General features: G+C 38.7%; 1 protein-coding gene across 3 annotated transcripts in view; it reads right to left on the reverse strand.

Moving 5' to 3' along the window:
• SPHKAP (SPHK1 interactor, AKAP domain containing) overlaps positions 1-26,148 on the reverse strand; it is a 160,829-nt gene that overhangs the window by 115,849 nt on the left and 18,832 nt on the right. For all 3 annotated transcript variants that reach the window (XM_019838800.3, XM_019838801.3, XM_023259769.2), the window contains exon 2: positions 7,663-7,768. In XM_019838800.3, the coding sequence (XP_019694359.3) occupies positions 7,663-7,768 (106 nt within the window). The remainder of the gene's footprint in view (positions 1-7,662; positions 7,769-26,148) is intronic.

Below are 26,148 nucleotides of genomic sequence, written 5' to 3' on the forward strand. Positions count from 1 at the left end.
ATTATAAGAAAGGGAAAACTGTCATTTCTTGGCTCTTCTCCTATTTGAAAGAAGCTATTGGAAGCATCTACCTTTTAATATGTAAGCTGATGGCCATGTAATTTGCTAAGGGAGACACCCACTTCTTGGATGCTCTCCCTCCTGTAGAGTATGAGCCCTTATGTGCGTCTTTCAGGGTGGGTCTAACTTTCAAAAGGCCTCCTAACTACAAACGCCCAAGTGGGGGGCTCCTTGTCAGGGATTCATGAACCAAAAGGCCTCCTCAGAGGGCTGTTCCAATTTATCTGAGTCATATCCTTCCTTCCTGCTCTGACACCGCCAGAAGTGACAGTGGGCACTTCAATCAGAAGGGCAAACCTGATAAGATACAGGAAAGGTGGAAGCTGTTAGGGCCGATGGCAAATGCAGTATCTACTCCAGACTCCAAAATCAAGAGGATGGCTTAGATGGGAGACTGACAAGAAAAGAGAGCAAGCCTTAAGGCTTGAGTGGTAGGGCGGAAGGGTGGCGGGTCTTTTAAACACCCAAACATAGAAAGGAAAAACATTTTGAATGACAGATTAGATATTTTTTAAAACTTTAGATCCCTTGCATTTTTGTAGACAGATATTTAATACGTAATGTACAGGTTTGGGGGAAATTGCAAGGATCGGGAAAAAAAAAATCACTTCCCTGGTTCCCATCGCATAGCATCATCCCCAACTCCACAAAATGTTCTAAGCTATTTTAGGGTTTCAGAGTCCTACTTTTTGCTCGAAAAAAAGAGAGAAAAGAAAAGGCATTGCAAGATCCTTCCAGGAGTTCTTCACACATAGCAGAAAGGATGCTCAAGGAACCTAGCGGAAGAGGACAGAGTAAGACTAGCATGTTGGAATCGTAAGCACTGTGGGACCATTGCCGGAGGGCAGAGAGAGGTGGTGTGGAGTCCTGAATAGAAGTCTTCAAACATACTGATTTTGGAATAGGAAGCTGAATCACCTTCAAACTGCAAAATCAGCCATAACTGATAGTTTTGAACAAAGTCTCCCACATAGGATTACTGAACTGACATTTTCCAATGACATGTTTTTGCTGAAGGCAGAGGAAATTAGTGCCACCAGGGCCCTCATTATCTGCATTCTGGCCTCAGTGCAACTATGGCCTCGGAGATGTCAATGTACTCAGAAGTTTCCTTAGGTGTTTAGTGAAATGACTCCCCGAGGGAATTTTGTGGCTGGCTCTGTGACGTCTGAATGCATGGACGTCTTCTGCTACTTTGTCTCCAAGCTCTTCTTCCCAGTGACCTCAATGATATCACAGCTCACGGATGTTCCCGCTTAAACAGACAGCGTTCCCGGTTCTGTTTAACTCTCACTCCTGATCTTGATTTCCCCACGTGTCTCTCCTCCCACTGTCTGTGTGCAGGTTCCGCCTCTCCTCTCCCTGCCCCACCCCCTGGGGCACATCACCTGTGCTCCTTCAGGCATCCTAGATTCCTGTCTCCCTTTGCTCTAAGGAATTCTTTTTAGAACTATGAAATTCTAAAGCTTTCTTCAAATATCACTTTTAGTAGCACAATTCTGCATTTATTTTCTTAAAAACCTCCTTATTTCTTCAATGCCTCTGATTACTCCTGCAGAATGGTGATAAAACAGGACACCTAGGCCATGTGACAAAATTTAGACCATTCTGGTCTAAAGAGCTGGGTCTGAAGACCATTGCCAGTCTGCATGATGAGAAGAGAGTATTTATAAAGCTGTGAGTGCTGTATACTCCAGGGCAAAAAGCCTAGTATCTTCCTTCTGCAGAAAGGTGAGCACACCCAATTATGCTGATTTTGTTTTGAATCTTATTTGCATCTTTACATCTTTAAAGCCCTTCCTTCCTGTAAGAAATCAGCTTCTAGAAGCACAGCATATTATAGCTGTTCTCTGTCATGCACTTCCTGGAAATACTACTGGGGCTTTTGGCCCAGAGCAAGACAATCCTGACCAATAAAAGTGTCTTTGGAGATACAGATCAGATTCTGAAAAAGCCTCCCAATTTGTAAGTCTGCGCCTGCACACATTAATTGAATTGCTTTCGTTAATTACATGTCATCAAACTGAGATGAGCTTAGATGAAAGTGTATTTTACAGAATAAGATGAAGTTGCCAGGGACATCCATTCCGCCAATTCTTCGGAGGTTTCTATGCTACTGTTGACAACAAATTAAAGTCAGCTTCAAGGAGGCCTGTCATGGCAAAGAATGCTCTTGAAGCTTCAAAGAGATGATCAGATATCCTATGAAGATCAAACTCTACCTTTGGGAACCTGAAATGTTTTCAGTCTGTAGCCTTGGGTTAGTCTAGGTTTAGTGTGGGTTTAATTAACATGACATAAAAAGAGACGGAACTTGGGGTGTCGATTTCTCCCCAACAATTCTTTCGCCACATGGATCCTATACAAGAGGCTTGATTCCACTATAGCCCAAGGAGCAAATCTTCAGTCCAGGAAGTGAAGTGAGGATTGAAAATGTCCAGCTACTGCAGAAATGTGACATTGAGTGTAATGCTTTCAAAGTAGAAGAAAACCCAGCAGAAATTCAACGTAACAGGGGGACCATGGATACTACCTCAGGTTAGTTTTAAAATTCTATTTAAATAATTTTTTCCCTTGTGGAAAGATTGTTTATTTGGAATCAACTAATACAGATTGAGCGTCAACTTTGTGTGCCAAGAACTTACACAAACCTTTTTGCATATAAACGTCATACCAACCCCAAGACATCTGAATCAGGGAAGTTATGTCACTGGCCTAAGATCACACAGTAAAAGGGAAATCTGGAATCTGACTCAGATGTTTAGATTCTAAGTCCAGCTTTGTTACTTGGGATCCTACTTGCCTTCTAGAGAAAGCGGATATTTATTTATTATAAAAACAACATAAAAGCGTTTCACTTAGTATCTACTAGATATAAAAGGATAACATCTATAATCACTTAGCTCACTTAATGGAAATCCCTATGATTCAGTCTAACAATGATGGTTGTATTTGTCTTATAAGAAGGATTGGTCCTATGAGAACGGGGAACATCAGGCAAGATCTATCTGAGGTAAGATTCAGGAGGTACTACAAAGGGCTCTATTATTCACTTTCCACCAGCTACTTTTTCTCTCCCATTTTGTTCCTTCAATATTTTGAAATTCCATCCTTTTATTTATTTTTTTAAATATTCATCTATTTTTGAGAGAGAGAGAGAGAGAGAGAGAGAGAGAGAGAGAGAGAACAAGCCAAGGAGGGGCATAGAGAGAGAAGGAGACACAGAATCTGAAGCAGGCTCCAGGCTCGGAGCTGTCGGCACAGAGCCTGACATGGGGGCTTGAACTCATGAACCTGAGCGGAAGTTGGATGCTTAACTGACTGAGGCACCCAGGTGCCCCGAAATTCCATCATTTTCGATGCATTATTTTGGAGTATCACACTGCATACGTGAAAACTTTCCCAGCGTTTGGAGCTCAGTAAATTATGGTGACACAGAGGCTATCTCACATTCCAACTTGGATGGATCGGTAGTGTCTGCTTGGAGCTTCAAGATGGGTAGAATTCTGAAGTCAAGTCCAGGTTCAATAGGCTTGATTCCCAGGGCCAGTTAAAGGCGGGGGCAATCGCACTGGTTTAGCTGTAGCAGTAGCTAAGTAAAAACAGATTTTATTTGTTACAACTATATTAACCTACACAATGACTAATACCTCGGTGAGAATTTATCTGATACCTTTCCTAGTATTTAGAGGAAGAGGAAAAGAAAGAGAAAGGATCATTCCAAAGCTCAAGCTGGGATAACCATGTAACTTATTGCGCACGGGGCACTTCTGAGAACAAAACGGGGTCCATTAATGCGAGGATAATACATGTAAACCATGACTGGGCGGTATGATCATCTTAGCTCTGGTGCAAGGCAATCCCTTAAGGATTTCCTCCTTCGAATAAGTCCACCAAAGTCATTTTCTTTTCTGATGCTATGGCTTTTTCCACAGCTGTGGCCTCCAGTAATTGTATTTCACCAACAGCAAAGAGGAATGACAGCATCTGCATGTGGGCAGGATTCCTGCAACCCTTAGGGATTTCATGAGACACTCAGGAGAGAGACTCAGTCCTTTTGCAAGTTTTCAGAAGCTGATTATCCAACTAATGCATTATCTTCTGGACCCTCGTTTCCTGTCTTCCACCAGTTAATTTAGCAATATGTCAGTTCTGATAAGAAGATCTGATAGAGAAGAAGATGAGGCTATCCCATAAAATCAGTTTGGGGAATTACCAACAGATTTCAATGATCCATGGTATTCTTATTGAAGGTTGATTGACTGAACAGTGGTGATTCAGCTGGACAGCCTTGCTATTTCTATGATAAAGCTCTGCTTGTATTTTCTGTCTCTTTGAACATACATTGTATGTGCATTTATAGTCTCACTTACCTAGACCCATTGCCTGTGATTAACAAGCTTTTCCCCCCCCAGATTGATCAATGATCACTTAAATCGGTTTGCAGTAATATACAATAAAGGCATGAAATCATTCAATATTCAAAGTCTTTTTATTGAGGGCCTACGTGCTAGATGTAAAAAGAAAACAACAGTGAGCTACTCTTGGAGGGGGAAGTGGAAGGACTAGAGCCTACAAGGCATATACCATGTGGCATATTCACGGCTACTTAAACTGCCTTTAAATGCAATTATTGTGTAAATGGAAGAGAGTATTTAAAATGAAAGGAATGGACCACAACATTAGAAAAATATATTCCGGGACGCAAAGGGGTTGACTTCTCCTGCATTCATTTGTAGCAACACTTCCTAAATAAATTTGCTTGGCTCTTCTCTGCACTCATTCAAATCTCAGCTGTATTTCAAAGTCTAAACTAAGATCCGATTCGCTTTCTGGAGGTTATGGTCTGCTGCAGGTCAAAGGTCTCTCTCTGCTTTTTGCTATAAACTGTGTAGACGTCCTACATAATTATTTAACTGGTGAATTACTTAGTTTGATTTTTTTCAACTGAGAAACCGATATTGTCTCCCACACTAGACCCTGACTATGTATCTATTCTTGTATCTCTCCCTAAGATCTAACGGAATTTTGAATGTATTTATTTACATTGGACCATATGAAATGGACTATAATTGATCATTTTTCATCTGTAATAAAGGAAATTTCGTACGGTTCAACTTCCTAATAGTTCTAGAAGTGGTGGTGGTGTGAGTAGGATTATATTTAAAACTTTAAATTCTTGGGGCGCTTGGGTGGCTCAGTCGGTTAAGCATCCGACTCTCGATTTTGGCTCAGGTCATGATCTCACAGGTGTGAGATCAAGCCCTGTGTCGGGCTCTGTGCTGACAGTGTGGAGCCTGCTTGGGATTCTCTCTCTCTGTCTCTCTCTCTCTCTCTCTCTCTCTCTCTCTCTCTCTCTCTCTGTCTCCCCACTGTTTGCACCCTCTTTCCCTCTCAAAAATAAACATTTAAAAAAACCTTTAAATTCTATTTGTATATATACATTTATATTACATGTATACATATAAATATATAATAAATGATTGAGTTTGAGTTTTAATTTCTTGAACAGATATTCAGCCCCGAAATGCTCTCTTCAGTACCTTCCAGACACGATTTATAAAAAATGAATACGACCGCCTCTATCTCCAGAAAATAAATGTAGCTGACATAACAGATCACAAGGTACCAACTCTCTCAGCATGGTCATGTATGTATAAAATTTTTTTCTGGCATCACATACTTACTGAAAAATTTCCTGTAGGATAATATTACTCATAAACACTCTTTATTGTGAGTGCTTACCATATGCCAGACACCGTTCTAAACATTTCATGTCTATTAATTCACTTGTGCTCAGCTGTCACCTTCTTTTTTCTGATGAGCAAATTGAGGCATGAAGAGGTCAGGTAATTTGCTCACGATAACACAACTAGTAATGACTGAACTGGGTGTCAAATTCAGGCAGTCTTCTTTCAATCCTTAATTTAAATACCATGTGGGCTCTAATCAATAGAAATAGAGTTATTTAAAAATGAGAATAAGGGGCACCTGGGTGGCTTGGTCGGTTAAGCGTCCTACTTCGGCTCAGGTCATGATCTCATGGTCTGTGAGTTCAAGCCCCACGTCAGGCTCTGTGCTGACAGCTCAGAGCCTGGAGCCTGTTTCAGATTCTGTGTCTCCCTCTCTCTCTGCCCCTCCCCTGTTCATGCTCTGTCTCTCTCTGTCTCAAAAATAAATAAACGTTTAAAAAATTTTTAAAAAATGAGAAAAAATGAAAAATGATTTAGCCTTGTGAAATGTATAGCATCCGGTGAAGATTATAATTTGGAGTTACAGAGTTGAATAGAACATACCCAGGGCTTGAAGACCTCTCTTAGAAGAAACTCAAAATCATTTTGAATTATAGTGTCTCAGTTTTCTGCATTAAAATGGAAATTTATAGCACTGACTCTTCTATGAGAATTGTATGAGAAAGAATAATAGATCATATAACACATGGTAATTAGAGCCTTGAACTAATGAGACAAGTTTATTTTTATATCTGGTTATGAATGTATGCATGAAAATACTTTTGTAAAATTATGTTTAATGCTACTTTTCTATCATCAACTTATGTTCTCTAACACAGATATGTGTCATTTTCTTTGTTACTTAGAACAATACAAACACCACACAAGCAGAGAATAAATAAGGCTGCTTAACTGGGTATAGTAATCAATAAATTAATATACATATATGCATACATAATTTGGAGTATGTGTGCATAAATAATATATATCTATACAATATGTTTAGTAATAGAATTTGTCTTGAATTATTCCTATAAGTATTTTTTACAATTTAACTTTTTTTTTGAGAGAGAGAGACAGAATGAGCAATGGCGGGGCAGAGAGAGAGGGACAGAGAGAATCTTAAGCAGGCTCCACTACCAGCACCGACCCTGATGTGGGGCTTGATCTCGGCCCCTGAGATCATGACCTGAGCTGAAATCAAGAGTCAGACACAAATGACTGAGCCACCAGATGCCCCAATAATTTAAGTTTTTAAAAAAACAATTAATGAAATAATCCAGTGTGACACCCTCTAAGTCTGGATGAGAAGAAACACATACATTCTCCTTTGGAATTCTGCATCACATAGTGACAAAAGCTTTAGGTGGGAAATTGGGCATTTCCAAACTTAAGTTTCCAGGCCTTAAGTTGGATTGGCTGGAAAAGAAGTAGATGAATTTATGTTATTCAAATGGCAACTTTCAGCAAATGCACTTAAAGCGAGATTTGTTTATGAGTTCTGGAGTCTGTATTCTAGGAAACGCATTTCTGTTTCTCCTCATAACATAAGCCAAGCACACCCTTCTCTTTGAGAAAATAGCAGCCAGGAATGCTTCTCAGATACAGACTTAGGTGCTCCATATAATAGGTGGGGCACTGGGGGCTTAGAATTTTCGAGTCGTACTTTTCTGAACTGTTTGAGTTTTCTGGTCTTCTTCACCCATTACACTTTTAGCAGCATTAGAGGTTATCCGGGCAAGCAAACTGTGGGCCATTCCGTTGTTCGTTTTTGCTGTTTTGCTCTGCTTTAGAAGAAGTACCTGGAGAGTCAAACTACACTAGCGTTCAAGTTCAATCCGGGAGACAGAGCCGCGCTAGGCAAGGTTACCTTCTTACACGCTGTGATGGAGCTCCCCAGGCCGCCTCGCCAGCCGCCGCTGGTGCTGCCCTGCTGCGGTGCGCAGACCTCGTACATCAGTGGGGACTCCAAGTTGCTGTTTGTGCCCCAAAAACACAAAAGAGAACACATTCCAGTGAGTCTCCTCCATACTCAGAACAGAAGACACACAACGTGGTTTAACAAAAATCATCTTTTGGGCGGCGCTCAGCACTGCCAATCCTGCTGACCCCGACACTGCTTTGCTGGCTTCCCTCCCGCAGTTGGAGCCGCTGCGAACTATTCCCTTGGGAACAGGAACCTGCAATCCAGTGACTCCCAGCGCCCAGATGGACACAGTGCATCTGCCTGACTGCTAGCACCGTTAGTTTTTCTTGAGCAAGCAGTTTTAGACCCCAGATAATGCTTTTGAAATGCCACGTTATTTCTGCCCAGAATTCAAAGTTTATAATTTCAATCAGGAGGCAGGGCAGGCCCATGCAAAGAATGTGGGCTTTAGAAAATGCACATCATGGGGCACCTGGGTGGCTCAGTCAGTGAAGCGTCCGACTTCAGCTCGGGTCATGATCTCACAGTCCGTGAGTTCGAGCCCCGCGTTGGGCTCTGTGCTGACAGCTCAGGGCCTGGAGCCTGCTTCGGATTCTGTGTCTCCCTCTCTCTCTGCCCCTCCCCTGCTCGCACTTTCTCTTTCTCTCTTTCAAAAATAAATAAACGTTAAAAAAAAAAAGAAAATGCACCTCATCTCTTTGTATCTCTGGGGTTTGGGGCATTATCTTAACTTCTTTTCCTCCAAAGTTCTAGACTTCTCTTCCTTCCCCTTATGTCTGGTTGAAATTATTACCAATCTTGGTTTTCATGATACTCTGGAAGATTTTGGATTCAACCCAATTTAAATACAAAAAGTCCTCTGGATCTTAAGGATTTCTAAAATATGAAAATATGGGATTTAAAAAATGTATGGATATCTGAAGTGTAAGCATTTTATTTTTGTTGTTCTTGACCACATAGAATATGTACAATTCATCATAAACATTTTTTTGGAATATGATCTAATAATTATTTATGCAATTATCAGGCCAACATTTAAAAATTTTCTCTTAAAAGAAGCACCAAATAGAAGATCAGTTAAACAATGCATTTCTAACTAATATATAATCTTCATGTTTTAAGTGCTAAATTAGTGAATTTTCATTACATTGCAATTAAACATAAGTCAAAAATACATAAGTATAGTCTGTTAGCATTTCCACTAAATTACTATGAATGGCTTTTTTTTAAATGACTGTTGATGATGTACACAATGGATCACAGGTTTAGGTAAAAGTTACACAGAATAATTCAGGTAAAATCTGTTTTATAGTTGCCATCTTGAGGACTAGAATGAACTTAATTTAAATGAAAGGATAGCACTCATATTATCTTTGCTTCACTGGGAAAAGGCAATGGAAGGAAGAAAGGAGTGTGGTACTAGGCTCTAGATCCTTAGGGACTCTGCTGCTTAGCATATCTGGGTCCGTCCCTTCACTTACAAATGAACATTGGGAGTGAAATCTCCAGTCCTTTCCAGCTCTGGAAATCACTTGTAAAACATGCAGAGCCCGAGCTTTCAGCCCTATTTTTACAGATTTCTCAGAATGGGGACCTATAACTTTTTGGCTGTCACTTAAGGGTGACTGTACCTCAAAGTTAGCTGCAGATCTCCCTCCGAATGCTTTCCTGGCCATAGGAATTCCCCGAGTGCCAAAAGTTTATCATTTTTAGGTTCCAAAACCACTTATATGTGGAAGGTAATCCCGTGGACCAAGCTAATTTTGATCTGCAACAGCTCATGAGTCAAGGAAATCACATTTTCCAATGTTAGGACATCTCCCATTTCTCTTTACAGGGTTAACAGCCTAGGAGTATGGAGGAAAGAGGCTGAGAAGTAAGGATGACACAGATTGAATACCAAACAGGGTAGAAAAAGGGTTTCAACAATCTCTGATTGCTCTAGAGGGGGATAACATCAAACTTATGGAGAGTTAGGTCCAAAATAAGGATTAATAGGAAAAAGTAAAAGATCACGCAAGGAAATTTCTTGTTTCTGCATGAAGCATGTTGTATCTGCCTGCAAGTAGAAAGGTGAATAGTAATTTAAAAAAAAATATGTTTGTTTATTTTTGAGAGAGAGAGACAGAGGCAGAGACAGAGCATGAGTGGGGGAGGGGCGCGCGCGCACACACACACACACACACACACACACACACAGAATCTGAAGCAGGCTCCATGCTCCGAGCTGCCAGCACAGAGCCTGACACAGGGCTCGAACCCACAGACCACAAGATCATGACCTGAGCCGAAGTTGGACGCTTAACCCACTGAGCCACCCAGGTGTCCCTGGCAAGGCGCATACTAATTTTTATGCATAAAAAAGTTTAAGAACTGCTGAGTTAGTCTAGTGGAAGGAGAGACAATGACAAATCTACCCACATATATCTTGGTAAGAAAGCCCATCTGCCTTTAAGATTACGTGAGATCCCAGTTGGAAATGAAGGCACGGAAGGATTTTGGAAAGTGTTGGTTGCCTGTGAGGTTCACTCCATTTGTCCCAATGTGAAGTCTGTATAACACAAATAAAGAAATGTATTTTAAATATGTATGTATGTGTGTTTGTTTGCTTGTTATTTTGAGAATTAAACAGGGCAGTAGACTCCCATTAGTGGGAGTAAAATCTATGCATTCCCTGACGAGTGGGACACAGTTCCACTGTACCAAGAGTTAAACTGAATGCATCTTCTAGCCCCCAGAAACGCATTCCAAATCAACTTGATGATGCCTAACATACAAAACTACATGTAGAGAGGCTTCTCGTTTCAAGCGGGTGACACGGGTGTGAATTCCCAGTAAGTGGCGTTACCACGCAGCCCAATCTGCTTCCATGCCTTTGGGATGGCGATGGAAATTTGAGAGTATTTTCAAAGATATTGTCCCTGGTCTCGAGAGCCACAGAACATTGGCTGCTACAGGATGAGGCAGAGACAGACACATGAAACTCATGCCCTTATTAAAGTGAATTCAAGTTGACATTAAAAGAATGGCTGTCGAGATACAGGACAGCCTTATATGTTGCTGCTAATGGGGAAGGCTGCAAGGTCTTCCCTGGGACATTTTCTTTGATTTTGACAAACATTGATAATATTTATTAAGCACATCCTTTCAGGCTGGTCTCATGCTGAAACTGCTAAATGTGTTTCCACGAGGAGGTAGATCAAGGTGGATAAGAAGGTATAAAAGCAGAATTGGAAGCAGTGATTTTAAAAATATGGGAAGAGAAGTCGGCTCCCTTACAGATGTCATATATGAATGAGGTGCTGAGTCGCCACCACACTGCCATCATTAAGGGTTCATGCAGTGTGACTAAGTAGGTCATCGTCAGGAGTGAAAATGGCTAAGGGAATATTCGGTTATTTCTCCAGAGAGAGAGAAGTGTCCGGTTACTGGAAATCAACTTTGTCACCACTCAAAGTTTGGTCTGTAAGCCAGCAGGTCTGATATCACTTAGGAGCTTATTAAGATACCCAGGAATGCAGGTCCCTCCCTAGAACTACTGAATCAGAATCTGCATTTTAACATTAAACTTGGGTGATTCATATGCCCATTAAAGTTTGAGAACCATTTACCTGACACACTAAATTACATACCTATTCCCTTTTCCCCTTGGATCCTGGCACATAATGTGTCTTCTTTTAGGCACACCCTTCCCAGGCCCCCTCCTTCCTCCTGAATAATACCCACTCTATCATTTGGGTCTCTGTTTATAAATCACCTCTTGCAGCCCTCCTCTCCCCTCCCTCCACCAACATATCTCCAATGCCTCATGCACACACAAACACACCTCAACACTCTACCACTCCCCATATTTCCACCAATACCCTAACCCAAGAAGTGGGACAGACACTCTTCTTGTGTGTTCCAATAGCACCCCCACCATGTCTCGTTACAACGCTTGTCAAATGGCATATAATTTTGAAATGTTTGTCTGTTTCCCCTTTAGGCTGTAAATACTGAAAAGAACAGGGACCCGTTAGGACCTAGAACAGTGCCAGGCAGTGGTGAACCCTGGATTAGTACTTATTCCTGTTGTCTGTTCTTATCTTTCTGAGCATCCTGCTTGACATCAAAAGATTATGCACAAAAGAGTGTTTGAATTCAACGCTAAATTTTCTGCAGTGGTGACAGATGGTGAGATAAGCCACATCTGAGCAGATCATGAAAGAATTTCCCAGGATAGTTCTAATGAAAAAGGATCCCGCCGCTATTGTGGCTCAAATGTCAAGTAAACACAGTGTAAAGTTGAAATAAATTTAGCGGATTCTAAAAGGTAAGATTTGTTCTCATCTCCTCCCGACTTACAGAATGTTTTCAATAAGATGTAATTACGATTCCTTTGATTGTCTCCACCCTATTAAGGATATTTACTCTTGAGCTTTATACTAAACCCTTTAATCTCGACACTGGAAAAAAAAACATAAAAACTCACATCCATCAGAAGAGATCTTTAGAAAGGAATTGGTTGGTCTCATTACAATCAACTTAAAGACAGGGCCCCTGGGTGGCTCAGTCGGTTAAGCGTCCGACTTCGGCTCAGGTCGTGATCTCACGGTTTGTGGGTTCGAGCCCCACTTCGGGCTCTGTGCTGACAGCTCAGAACCTGGAGCCTGCTTCCGATTCTGTGTCTCTCGCTCTCTGACCCTCTCTCTGGCTCTCAAAAATAAATAAGCATTAAAAAAAATTAAAAAATCAACTTACATGCTACCACTAAGAATGTAGAAGACTTTCAAATACACCTGCACGTGGTTCAAAATGAAACTGTGCTCGAGTGAATGTCCTTAGTTTACTTTCAGACAAAGAGATTAACTCTTACGTGATGCTCAGAGGTTTCGATAAGTCTTTCCAAAACCGATTTATTTTAAAAAATCACATGATACGTTAGGTTCTCTTACCCTCATCTTCTGACCAATTTACTACCGAGGGCTCTCTTGCTGACCAAACTTTAATTAGGCTACTCTGAGTCTTCTTGTCAACTAGATCATGACCTTGACTTGCAGTCCTACCCCTGGCCCACTGAACCCAGTCTCAGCAAGGAATCCTAAGTCACTTTAGTGGAAATCCCTCCACCCTTGATATCTTCCCCCATCCCTCACCCTTGATATCCTTCCCCATCCCTCACTCTTGATAGGTATGTCCATCTGCCGACCCCCTTACTCTGCCCATTGGTTATAAATCCCCATTTATAAACTGGTTATAAATCTTGCATTTGGAGTTAAGCTCAGTTCTATATTCATGTCTTTCTCCCCAACTGAAGTAGCTCAAATAAAATCCGTCTTGCAATTTTAGTAAGTGTTTGGTGAAAAAGTTTTTGTTTACAGTGTATACTCTTGTATTCTTTCACTCAGTCTCCGGTTTTATTGCCTAGGTATGAAGTTTGGTTTTTCTTTCTTCTGTTTTTTTGTTTTTTTGCTTCTGTACCCATGTTTTTCCTTTCTAGGTTGGAGACATCAGAGCATGATTTTATCATGTCATCCATACAAATTAAATACATCACCAGTTTATTAGTGGGTGAAAGACCAGCAAAGTCCTCCTTGATTCTGTAAGACTTCAGTAAGCTTATCAGAGGAAACAACCATCCAAATTTTGAAAATGTTTAGAAACATTGTTATATGTCCTGTTTCAATATTTAAAAGCAACCTAGTAACTACAGAATGGAAAATTTCAGACTTTCCCATCCCTTGGACCAGTAAAATAACAATAAAAAGAACAATAAGATTATAAAGTGGCCATCCTTTTATTTTTCCAAATAAGAACATTTACAAAAAATTCCTACCTCTGCTCTCACCATCATTCTTCAAAGAAAGAACATTTTAACAATATGATAAAAAACTTTGGTAGATTATATAAGAATGAAGAATATTTCTTTTTAGGAACAGATAGTTGAGGTGCCTTCACTATCATTTTGGCTCTCAGTTCACTGAAAATGCTGTTGCAGATCTAAGTCTGGGTGCTAGTAAATGATAATAAACAGAATAAAAACAGGACACTTATTATTAATAATAAACAAGTTATTAATTATTGATTATATTATTAATACTACAATTAACATTATATTTATATTATATTATTATATTGTAGTTATATTATATTTTATAATATAATTATATTATATTATATTGTAATTATACTATATTATGATTATATTATATTAGTATATATTATCATATATACTAATATAATATAATTATATTCATAATATATAATCATATATATTATAATAATATATAATCATATATATTATAATTATATATTATATTATAATTATAATATATACTAATATAATATAATCCTATTAAGAATTAATTATATTATTAATCATAAAACACTATTAGCAGAAACAGTGGTTTCAAATTAGTTATACTCTAATCTAATCTTGATTATTAAAAAATCAAAAACAGGGGCACCCGGGTAGCTCAGTCAATTAAATGTCGGTTCTTGACCTTGGGTCAAACCTTGCAGTTTGTGAGAAGGAGCCCCACACCGGGCCTCACACTGGCAGTGCAAAGTCTGCTTGGGATTCTGTCTCTCTCTTCCTCTCTCTCTCTCTCTCAAAATAAATAAACTTAAAAACAAAAACCAAAAAAGATACACATGATTATAGCATAATTAATTCATTTAGGATACAATTTGTCAACACCAATGGTGAGTAATCTCTCTATTTTTCAGGACTAGTTGGGCTGAAATCTTTTATCCTGAAAAATTATAGACTATAAAGCATGCAATAGAGACTTTTTCATTCAGGCAACCCTCAAATCTGTAAGATATGTCCAGTACAACATCAACCTTATCATAGGTAGATATTGTGCAAAATTAGTAGATTGCAACAGAAGAGACAATTAGATAATAAAATTCCTTATGTAAGAAAAGGGATATACTGTGGAATATAATGTTACTGGTAATTATATATATAAAATAAATATACTTAATCTCCCGAGTGTCAGATATTGTGCTTTGCAAACCCACATATTATCTCCAAGAAAAGAGGTGATAGCAAGTAATGTCCTCATGAACTTAATCATACTGTAGGGTTTATTATCTTCGGGCCTTAAAAAGCTGTTTCACAATCTCAAGCTTCACCAAGACCCCAATAAATCACTTTAAAATGATATCTTCTTGTTCAGAAAAGAGGATCAAACAAGACAGCATGATAGCTTAGCTTCCTTTTTTTTCTTTTTGCTAATGAGGGCTATCAGGAAAATTTTCAAGACATATGTCTTGCAAATGGTGTTTGCTAAAAGACTATTTTAATGTAAGGCAAAAAGATCACATCACTGTTGCTAAGCTAGTGTTGTGTGAATATGTATTTATATGTGAAGACTGTAAGATGCGTCCTATTGAAGTATTTATTCCTAAGTTCTTTGTTTCTAAAACAAAGCCTTACGTGTATATGTGTTTGGATGGTCAAAACACCTCAGGTACGTTGCTGCGTTCTGCTGCATCTAGACTTTAGTTCAGGTACATCCAGAATATACATGACAGTAACCACCTCAGCTCCCAAGTATTTCTGTTCTTCCACCAAAGCACCTGGACATCTTTTCTATGTTACTTTGAACACAAATTACCATCATTTACTGCATGGTGGGTGCTTAGAGCTCTAAGAAGTATTTTATATAATCTTTTAATTATGCCCCTTTTATAGATGAGAAATCATGGATCAGAGGTTAACATAATATAATCCAAGGTTATATTGTTCGTCAATAACTGAGCTGAGATTTGACTTGCTTCTCTTAGCACCAAACCATATTCTTGTCCACTGTGATCTTTCATATTCCATCAAATCCTCTGCTTCTATGACCATGACATCTAAATGAGTCTCAATGCAGCCAAAGCCCAGTGCTCTGGCATTAGAAAAACCCAGGTTCAGGTTTCCACTCTAGCACTAACTACCTGCATGGAATTGGGCACATTACTGAAGCCTCTCTAAGATTTGGTTTCCTCATCTGTGAAATGCAGATTGTAGTAGAAGCTTTGTCACAGAACTGTTCCAGTGGTTAAATGGGGTTATTCTCACAAACCAGTAATGCAGTGTTCGCATGACATCGAGCACTCGATATTAAATTGGGAAATGATATATTAATCCCTGGAAGTTTATTTATTCTTAAGAGTCTCCCTGTTCGATTTTTCAGCACATTTTTGATATTAAGTTAAAGATAACATGTGCAGACCTTTTGAGTAAATGCATCATTACTGGTTACATTGACATTTCTCTTTTCTGTTCTGAGACCTGGGTTTTGAAAATATATACAGTAAAGATTTTCATGCTTATGCTGACTTTTGACTATTATCATCGTAAGATTATAAAATGAAGAATAATTAGGGCGTTTTTTAAATCCAAGAAAACACAGAATTCATTCAATTAGTCTAACACTATACAAAAAGATGTGACTCATTCAGGCAGTTTTAGTTCTCTCAACATGGAAAAATATCCAGATAATTGAAGCCAAGCTACAAAGCTCACAGAAGACTAGTCCGACTTTGGTGAAAATAGGAAATGATAGTGTTTCTACAGAAAAGTAGCTGTATTGCTAAAATGCTACTTTAGTTGAAAAAGCAAATTAATAAGGTTATCTTAATAAAGAGTAATTTTTCTAAGGTATTTTGTGTACTTTCCCTCTGGGTTTCTGTTTGCCCTCTTAATTTGCTTGGGAAACCCTTCCTTCTGGAGATACTGGGAGTTAGGCTCCCATGGAGCCCCTGCTTCAGTTCACAAACATCGCATCATGAAACGGAATAAAAGAACCAGTGCCAGAGGGGTGGTGTCCTGACTTGAACCAAGCATGCTGGTCATTTATATTTAAAGTCAGTTGTCTAGGGCACCTGGGTGGCTCAGCCGATTGAGGGCCAACTCTTGATTTAGGCTCAGGTCATGATCCCAGGATCGTAGGATCAAGCCCCATGTCAGGCTCCATGCATGGAGCTTGCTTAAGATTCTCTCTCTGTGTGTCTCTCTCGCTCTCTCTCTCTCCCTCTGCCTCTGTCTTCCGTTCTCTCCCTCTCTCTCTCTCATATAAAAATAAATAAAATACAATCAGTAATATTAAAATGGTATAATGAAGTAAAGGGGAGTGAAATAGAAAAGATAAGAAAATGCAAGTGTGTGTGAAGAATACGGGCATGTGTCATTCTGAGGTGTCTAGTGATTTTCGTGTGAAGTGTAGATCTTACGAAATCTTTGCTGATAAGTAAGTGAATGAATGAATTTTGTTGATCTCTTAAATTAGGAAAACTGATGTATTATTCTGTTGATTAAAACAATGTGTGATATAATGCATGTTGTTTCTGGGAGTATAAATTTACATCTAGGCATGCTTTTCAAGATTCTTATCCATGCATGTCTGTCACCCAGGAATGCCCTTTATAGGAGTCTATTCTACAGGACAGACACCAAAATAAAGTATGTACTGACATATCCAACTCAAGATTATTAATAGAAAAAGCTAAAAATAAATAATACATTCACCAATAGATACACTGATGGATTTAGTATGCAGACATTAAGATAATGTCCCTTTTCCACTTCCCCTCACACACACAAAAAAGACCTGGGAAAATGTTCCTCTGTTAAATGAATACAGTTGAACACAAAAATGTTATTCTAGGGCATTTCTGTGCTCAAAACTTTGCATAATCTCTGCATTTCACTTCCAGTAAAATTGCAAGTCATTGCAATGGCTCTAAATGCCTGGACTCTCTGTCATCTCTGGGACCTTGTGTCCTCCTCTCTTTTTCTTTCTCTCTCTCTTTCTCCACTTGCACCACTGTCTTAGTGCTTTCCTTAGCCTGGGACACCAGGCTTTTTGCCCGGAGACCTGCACACCTCACTTTATCACCTCCCTTCAGGTCTTTCTCAAAGGCCTCTTCTGGATGAGGCTTCACCTGTCCATTCTATTTACAAGACCTCCCTATTCCTGGACTCCTGATGTATCCTGTCCTGCTCTATTTTTCTCAGTATCAGTATCATTTTCTAACATTCCACAGAAGGTATTTATTTACTGTTGATTATTTATCATGTGTATTATTCTATAATAATATCATAATTATTTATTATTATCATGTGTCTTTCCTCCCTGCCACCCCACCCCCACTACAGGCAATAAACTCCACAAATGCAGGAATCTTTGCTCATTTTTCATGACGCAATATCTGTGGAAATCACAATTAGTAAACAGATCTTTCCCTATCGATGTTAATATGTGTCAATTTCCATTTTAAGGCACATCTGTATTTTATATGGAGCGAAGAGGGGTTTTACCACCTAGCTGGGGTTCAATTAAAATTGTTAGAGCTTCTTTCCAAATTTGTTATTTAGTTCCTGAGGTGGAGGTGAAAAAAACCCCATCTAATTCACTACTGAACCTCACAAAAATGCTTAGCGCAATGCCTGACAATCAGTCAGTGCTCAGTAAATATGGTAGGGTCAATAAATGGCACCACCTAAACTCTTAGCGATTTGTCTTTAATTGTCAGATAAAAGTAAAGACCATCTCTCAGTTCTAACTTCATGCTTTTGTCTGTGATGGTCTACGATCCTGAAAGACAAATGTTAGTGAAACTATCGGGGAGCTAGAAATAATTCCTGTGAGCCATGAGGGAACTGTCACGGTTTTTGTCAAGATGAAGCTCATGTTATATTGTAATTGCAATATTTGAAGCCACTACAATAAATGAAGGGATGTGACACACCCACACATTAAACAAATATGCTGGAGAAGATTAGCAGCTAATATAAATATGCCAAAACTAAAGAATTTCTTATGTCATGTGATATAGTGAAAATATTACTGTGTGGCAGAAGTCAGAAGACTTGAATTTGGGTCCCAGATGTCACTTTTGCTAGTTTGACCTTAGGAAAGTTACTTAATCTCCCTGAGCCTCAGTTTCTTCATCTGCCAAATGGGACCAATACTATTTACTCTTCAAGATTGGTTGCCACTGAAGGGAGGGAATCTCAGCCAATACTAACACATATACTTGATTGCCATTCACTCTGCCCCAGTCATTATGACAAGGGCTTTATTTTTGTCACTTCATAGCCTCACAGTATCAGAGTAGGGGAAGTGCCCTTAGACTATTATAGTCATAGGACTGAGACGCGGAAGCTTAGAATTTGCTCAGAGTTGGCCGGTTAATTAAGTGACTCAATTTGAGACCCAAACCTAGATGAACCAGAGCCCTGGTCCGTGCCCGTTCCCAGGAGTCCTGCTGTCTTCACATATTACCACTCGGCTTTGGTCACAAACTAACTTTCTTCAGAACTGTTATTTTTTAGGATGCTCACATTGTATGGTGACCTTTGGGCCCAGAGAAGAGCACTGCATAAAAGGGGTGACGGTTCACAAGAGGCAATGTCTCTGGCTGCCGCACCAGGCTGGATGGCTGTATTTATTGAGGGAAAAGGGGGGCTTCAGCCAAATGCACTGCCACCACCAGGCCTCCATGAAAGTGGAATACAAAAACAGCCTCCTCCCGTGATTTCAGGGATGAGGAAAGCCTTGCCTAACTAAAAATGTCTGCCACGTGTCTAATCTTGATGCTGGAGTCCCTCCTAATACCTTAGAGTCATTTAAATGAAAAGAGATAGCAGGACCCCAAAAGATGGGACACAGAAAGGGTAAAATTTGATGGCAAGAAAGAGACAATGTGCATCGCAGTTTGGAGCTTGGCTGCAGTGGTGCGGTGACCCAGAAAGCCTCCAAAGTCGGTCAAAACCTGAGAGTTGGGAAGCCAGAGGGCCCATGGGATGCTGGAATGAAAGAGAGGAGGTGCTGATTACGACTTGGCTGCATATATCCCCTGGACCCCACACCCCACAACCAACCTGGATTCCTGGGAGTGTCTCCTGGTGGACAAGGCAGCAGAGAGGCTGGGAGGTGAGTTTGGTTCAACTACCCACATGGCTGATGGAGAGGACCACACCCACAATAAAGGAGTTACAAACACCAGCAGATTTGGAGGGGAGGCAGGAGAGGAAAAGGGTGGAGGAAGTAAAAGAAACAGACGTTTTAATATGGTTCAAGGAGAAAGACACACTCAAGCACGCTGTCTTTAATAAAAAGAACAGAAGTAGGTAGATGATGAGGTTGTTAACAATTAAAAAACAAAACAAAACAAAACTCCGAAAAGGGGTCAAAGATTGCATGCATATTTTCAGAGAGCCTCTGCCTTGTGTAATGTTTTTGATTTGTGTCTGTGATTGGGCTTCACATTTCTGATGCATCAAAAGGTAGTTGACATCTTGTAGTTAAGAATTTCAGAACCTTCCAACCTAGTGTATGGGTTATCTGGAGGTGAAGAGCACTTTGTGCTTCTCAAGTCTAATGTTTTAATATTAAGATTAATACTGGGCGGGAGGCGCCTGAGTGGCTCAGTCCGTTAAGCATCTGACTTCAGCTCAGGTCATGATCTCACAGTTTGTGAGTTTGAGCCCCGTGTCTGTCTCTGTGCTGACAGCTCAGAGCCTGCAGCCTGCTTCGGATTCTGTGTCTCCCTCTCTCTCTGCTCCTCCCCAGCTCGTGCTCTGTCTTTCTCTCAGAAATGAATAAATGTTTAAAAAAATTAAAAAAAAGATTAATATTGGGGCACCTGGGTGGCTCAGTTGGTTAAGGACCAACTCTTGATTTCAGCTCAGGTCACGATCTCATGGTTCATGAGATGGAGCCCCATGTCGCGCTCTGTGATAAACTTTAAAAGAATTAATGTTAAGAGAAAAACAGATTTTTATGGAAATTGAATGCCTTGTAGTTAATTTTCTATGCTATTCTAATCTGTAAGTATGTTCTAGTATTACCTCAAATCTCAAAATATAGACATATGGGAGCAAATGGTAAATAAGGAGTCCGTGAAATTATCTTTGCATCTCTATGGCTGACAGTTACTGGTACATGATTAGAATTCAAGACATTTTTACTGTGTGGATAAAGATGCTCGAGGAGACCATGGCAGTGAAACATCAGAGCTATCAAAGCAGGAGATATCTGGTGTGGGGGAATGGGGTGCATCTGTGGTCATATAAGAAGACCTCCAGTCTATGTCATTCGCTAAGCATTATAATTTTCTCTGGAAAGGTCTTGTATGCTTTCTTTAGATTTAGTCCTAAAAAATTCATACTTATTGATAGCACATAAATTTCCTGTTTTAATTTCACTTTTTGTGTGTGGGTCATATGAAAAAGTGTGCTTTATGTGTGTGGTTTGATTTATACTCAGCAAACATGCTAAACTCATTTATTTTAGTAAATTTATCTGTAGATTTTTTTTTTTATTTTTTGTGCACACAATCAAGTAAACCACAAATTCTGAGAGTTTTGGTTTCTTCTTTACCATTTATTTTATTTTATTTTATTTTATTTTATTCTGTTGTGTTTTGTTTGGTTTCTCATTATTGCCTTCCTGCCTTGGCTAAATCTTTAGTGAAATGTTGGACAGAGTAATGCAAACATCTTTAAAATTACAGCACTACGTATTATGCTTGCTCTAGGTTTTTATTAAGGAAGTTCTTGTCTCTTTATATTTTTCTAGTGTTTTTATCCTACTAATCATAAAAGGATGTTACATTTTATCAAGTGTCTTTTTACATTTACTGATATAATCATATTGCTTTCTTCCTTTGGACTGCTAATTTGATGAATTATAACTGATTTCTAATATTAAATCAGTCTTAAATTTCAGAGAGCAGCTCAATTTGATGACAATGTGTTATCCTTTTTATATGTTGTGGGACATAGCTTGCTAACATTTTGGTTGGGAACTCCTTTTCCTCTGTCATCATGAATTACATTGACTATATTTCCTTTCTTCCCTTATCAGATTAATATCAAAGTTATACCAGCTTCTTAAATATATTGAGGGCATTCCTCTTTTATTTGCTGGGAGATTTTGGGTGCTACAGAAATTATCTATTACCAAATATATGGCAGAAAAATCCAGTGAGGCTCTCTGGGAGTGGAGCTCTCCTGTTGGAAGGGTTTTGACCACAGAGTCGGTATCTCTAATATTCATGTTGGTTTCTATTTCCTCTTCAGTACTTTGGCAAGTCATATTTTTATTAAAAATTGCCTTTTTTAATCCAAATTGTGTATAGATGTGTGTGTATATATGTGTGTGTATATATGTGTGTGTGTGTATATATATATATATATATATTTTATACTACTACTATAAGTTTATCTATAGTGTCTATAGTGATGTCCTTTTTTTTTTTTGTCATCCCTATAACTACTTCACCTATCCCCTTTTTAAATTAAGTATGTCAGGGTTTTTTGCCATTTCAAAGTCAATCCTTTATAGTCTATGTTTACGATACTACTGGCTACTGTATTAATTTCTGATTTTACTATTATTTACTTTCTTTGAGGTTATTTTGCTGTTCTTTTTAAAAATTTAGGAGATAGATACTATAATCTTTAGGCTTTCTTTCTTTCTCTTTTTTTTTTTAATGTATGCCTGTAGGGCTATAAATTATTCTCCTACAGTGGTTTTCCCTGAGTTCCAAAGTTTTGAAAAGTGGCGTGGCTATTATCCTTCAATTCAAAGACTTTGGAATTTTCATTATAATTTTGTTAATTTTATTTCCATTTATATGGGAAATATTAATTTATCTTTTCATTGTTGACTTCTAGTTGAACTGCATTTTACTCAGATAATATGCTGTGTATAACATAACAGTGATCTTTGGTATTTGTTACCAATTGCTTTATAATCCAATGTATGGACCATTTCTGTAAATGTTATACGTACTTTGCAGGTTTGGGTTGTAGTATTCTATATATGTCCATTAAGTTGGTTGTGATTGTCTAAGCTCATATTGATGTTTTTGGATAAATTCTTTTTATATTTATGTCCACGTATCTATTTTAATTTTAAGGATACTTTGTTATGTGAATACAAATATAAAATGGTAGGTATACCTTGCTGATTATTTGACACTTTTCATTATGCAGTGACATACTTAACTTCTGGCAATGCCCTTCTATTTCAAAGGTCACTTTGTCTGATAAAGCTAAATCAGTTTTTTTTTATTGTTGTTAGCTACTGAACAGTGTGGTTTTTTCATCCTTTTAGTATTTTATGTTTTAAGTGTCTTATTTTCTTGAATTCGCAAAATCCAAATTATAATTTTTGCATTTTATTAGGAGCACCTAGTCTATTTACTTTTTTTTTCCTTCTACATTTATTTATTTTTGAGAGACAGAGACAGAGCACGAGCAGGGGAGGGGAAGAGAGAGAAGGAGACATAGAATCCAAAGCAGGCTTGAGGCTCTGAGCTGTCAGCACAGAGACCGATGTGGGGCTCCAATTCACTAATCGCAAGATCATGACCTGAGCTGAAGTTGGATTCCCAACCAGCTGGGATATTCCCAGGTGCCCATATAGTTGTCTTCATTTTTAAGAACAGTTTTAGATTTACAGAGATCTCCCATATATACCACACCCAGTTTCCCCTATTATTAATAATTTATATTACTGTGATATATATATTTAATGTTTATTATTTTTTTAATGTTTATTTATTTTTGAGGGGGTGGGGGAGGAGGGAAGGGTATATAGAGAGGGAGACACAGAATCCGAAGCAGGCCCCAGGCTCTGAGCTGTCAGCACAGAGCCCGACGCAGGGTTCGAACTCACCAACCGTGAGATCATGACCTGAGCTGAAGTCAGACGCCCAACCGACTGCGCCACCGAGGCACTCCAGTTTATTTACCTTTAATGTAACTGTTGATACTTTTAAGATTTTCTTTAAAAGATTTTAAGATTTGATGGCCTGCTGATATTTAGCTAATAATTCTTTATTATCATATCAACTCTTCAGTTCTTTTAGTCAATTTTAAAATGTTTTATTTTAAATTCGGCCATTATCAGCAAGAGGATTGATGAGTAATTTTGTTATATTACTGGAATTAAAACTCACAGGTCTTTAAAAGCTTTCTGGTGGTATGGTAAAGGACACACAGAAAGAGAAAAATAGTACCGATAGGTTGCAAAGGGGAGAAAAATGTGTGTTACAAACAACTGATGCATCTCCTGAAAAGCACTTCATGAAGAATTAGAAGCAATTGGGTGGAGAAGGAAGTAGATAATTAGGTGACCTATAGATCTGAAGTCACTCAGACTTTTCACACAGTAGGAGCACACTGGCGGAAACAGTAATAACAATGGCAATAATGCTTATTAGATGACACCCGTTAGAGGTTAAATAAAACCATCTTCATTTTTTATGAAGATTAACATATAGCTAAAATGGCTTACATTTTTCAAGGTAGACCTGATTGCAAATCATTTGCAGGACTGCCCTTCAAAAACACATACGTGGCAAGGGTAAGTGTCTTGATTTTAAATTCGAAAAATATGGTCTTCATATATAGATATACATAGCACACGATCTCTTGACAAGCAGGCATACTGTAAAGCAAGTTTACCTCTGCACGATAGATCAAAGTGCCCAGTGGGCGAAAACACAACCTGTGAGTTCATTGATAATCGTTGAATCTTAAATTTTCGAGTTATAAATTCATTATAAAAATACGCTGCCACTGTGTTTATAAATTTCATTTTGCAGAAAAAGCTTCGGTAGGTGACTCGCATACAAAATTCAGATAGGATGCATGCTACCCGTCTGCCAGGTCTGAATCGTTTTCTCCACAAGGCATTTTCATCCTAATGGAAGTTGCATAACACAATCCAATATGTTAGAGATACAGGTAGAGTGATCAAATTTTCTACTAAACTCCAGTTTAATTTACAAAAAAAAAGGCAACTTAAAAATGATCAGGTTTTAGAATGAGATACAAAACTAAAGGAAAGAATCAGACATCTACTTTCTCTTTTTTCATGAGTTCACTCAATTAAAAACAAAACTAATGAGTGAACAAATAAAAGGATAGGCAAAATGCAGGACATCGTATTAAGTCCTAAGCTACAATGCTTAAAAACACTCCGCTTGAAACAGAAAAATATACCTGCATTTTCCACTTCATGAGAATAGTATGTAAGCCAGAGGGGCTTAGAGCTTCCTCTGAGCTTTTATATTTCAGAGGAAAATTGTAGTTAAAAATAATGAAGCTTTAATTTGGGCAGCTCTTCAGGAATTGGAATAAACGATACTACTGGCTAAGTTATATCTTTGCACAATTTGTAGATAAACTATTTTTATTTTTTAATGTTTATCCACTTTTGAGACAGAGAGAGGCAGAGCACTAGTGGGTGAAGGGGCAGAGAGAGAAAGAGATACAGGATCTGAAGCAGGCTCCAGGCTCTGAGCTGTCAGCACAGAGCCCAATGTGGGGCTCGAACGCATGAACTGTGAGATCATGACCTGAGCTGAAGTCAGACGCTTAACCGACTGAGCCACTCAGGCGCCCCTAGCTAAACTATTTTTAAGCCAACTAACCATTTACAAAGATTCTCATTTAATGCACTTGAAAAACATTCGTTTTTGTTTTTTTTTTAAATAGTATTGCAACATTCCTCCTTTTTTGTGCAAACCATATTCCTAATAGCAAATGCATTTCTGATACCATGAGGCATTATCAAACTGTTCAACTGTATTTTTTCATCCAGGTTAATCCCAATGATTGAGGTATCATCGGCATAGTTTCTTATTTCATCCTTAAAACTCCTTGTGCCCCACCTTTTGATTTCAGAAGGTGAAATCAAGGCCTAGAGCTGGGACCAGTATCTCTGTCAGAAGGTTCGCGATGAATACTCCTGTCACTCATTCAGCAGTAGCTATTTCTGAGATAAAATTTGACAGAGTAAGAATCCTTTGCTTTCTAAAGGTAGACATAGGAAGATAAAGCAATCAGAACACAGATTATTAAAGAGCTAGAATCTATATGTAGCTACTATTAATAAGAACTTTCAGTATTATGTCACATATAAATCATAGCAACATAAAACACTACTCAATGAAAAGACCATAAAATGAATATAAATATGTATTTCAGCTTGTAGAACTCCACAGATTCCCAAATACTCAAGATTCAAGACACCTTGACTTGTTCTTGGAAATCACATTTCTTTCTAGCAGAGGCGGAGCACGGAATTTTACTGAGGCCGAGCAGATGAACACGTTTCATCATTATTAGGACAATATAGCCATTGTCACAGCAGGTCGATGCTGTTGCCTCATTAGATGGCACTGAGAAACGTGAACTGAGAGCAGTGAGCAAATTGAACAAATCCAGCTAGGGAGATTATGTCAAGACACTTCGAGGCTGCTTAGTGCCTTAAAACACTAGTGTTCCTAGTGCTAGGAACATATTTCTGAGGCAAATCCTGTAATTTAAGATTTATGGCAAATTATAGTTGCAAACAGGCGAGAGAACTTCTACGTGGTACAGCAAGGAGGGAAAGCAAAGCCTCCAAGTTCAGGAGCTGCTGTTAAGTGTAG

Source organism: Felis catus, chromosome C1 (assembly GCF_018350175.1).
Source record: "Felis catus isolate Fca126 chromosome C1, F.catus_Fca126_mat1.0, whole genome shotgun sequence".
NCBI classification, from domain to species: Eukaryota; Metazoa; Chordata; class Mammalia; order Carnivora; family Felidae; genus Felis; species Felis catus.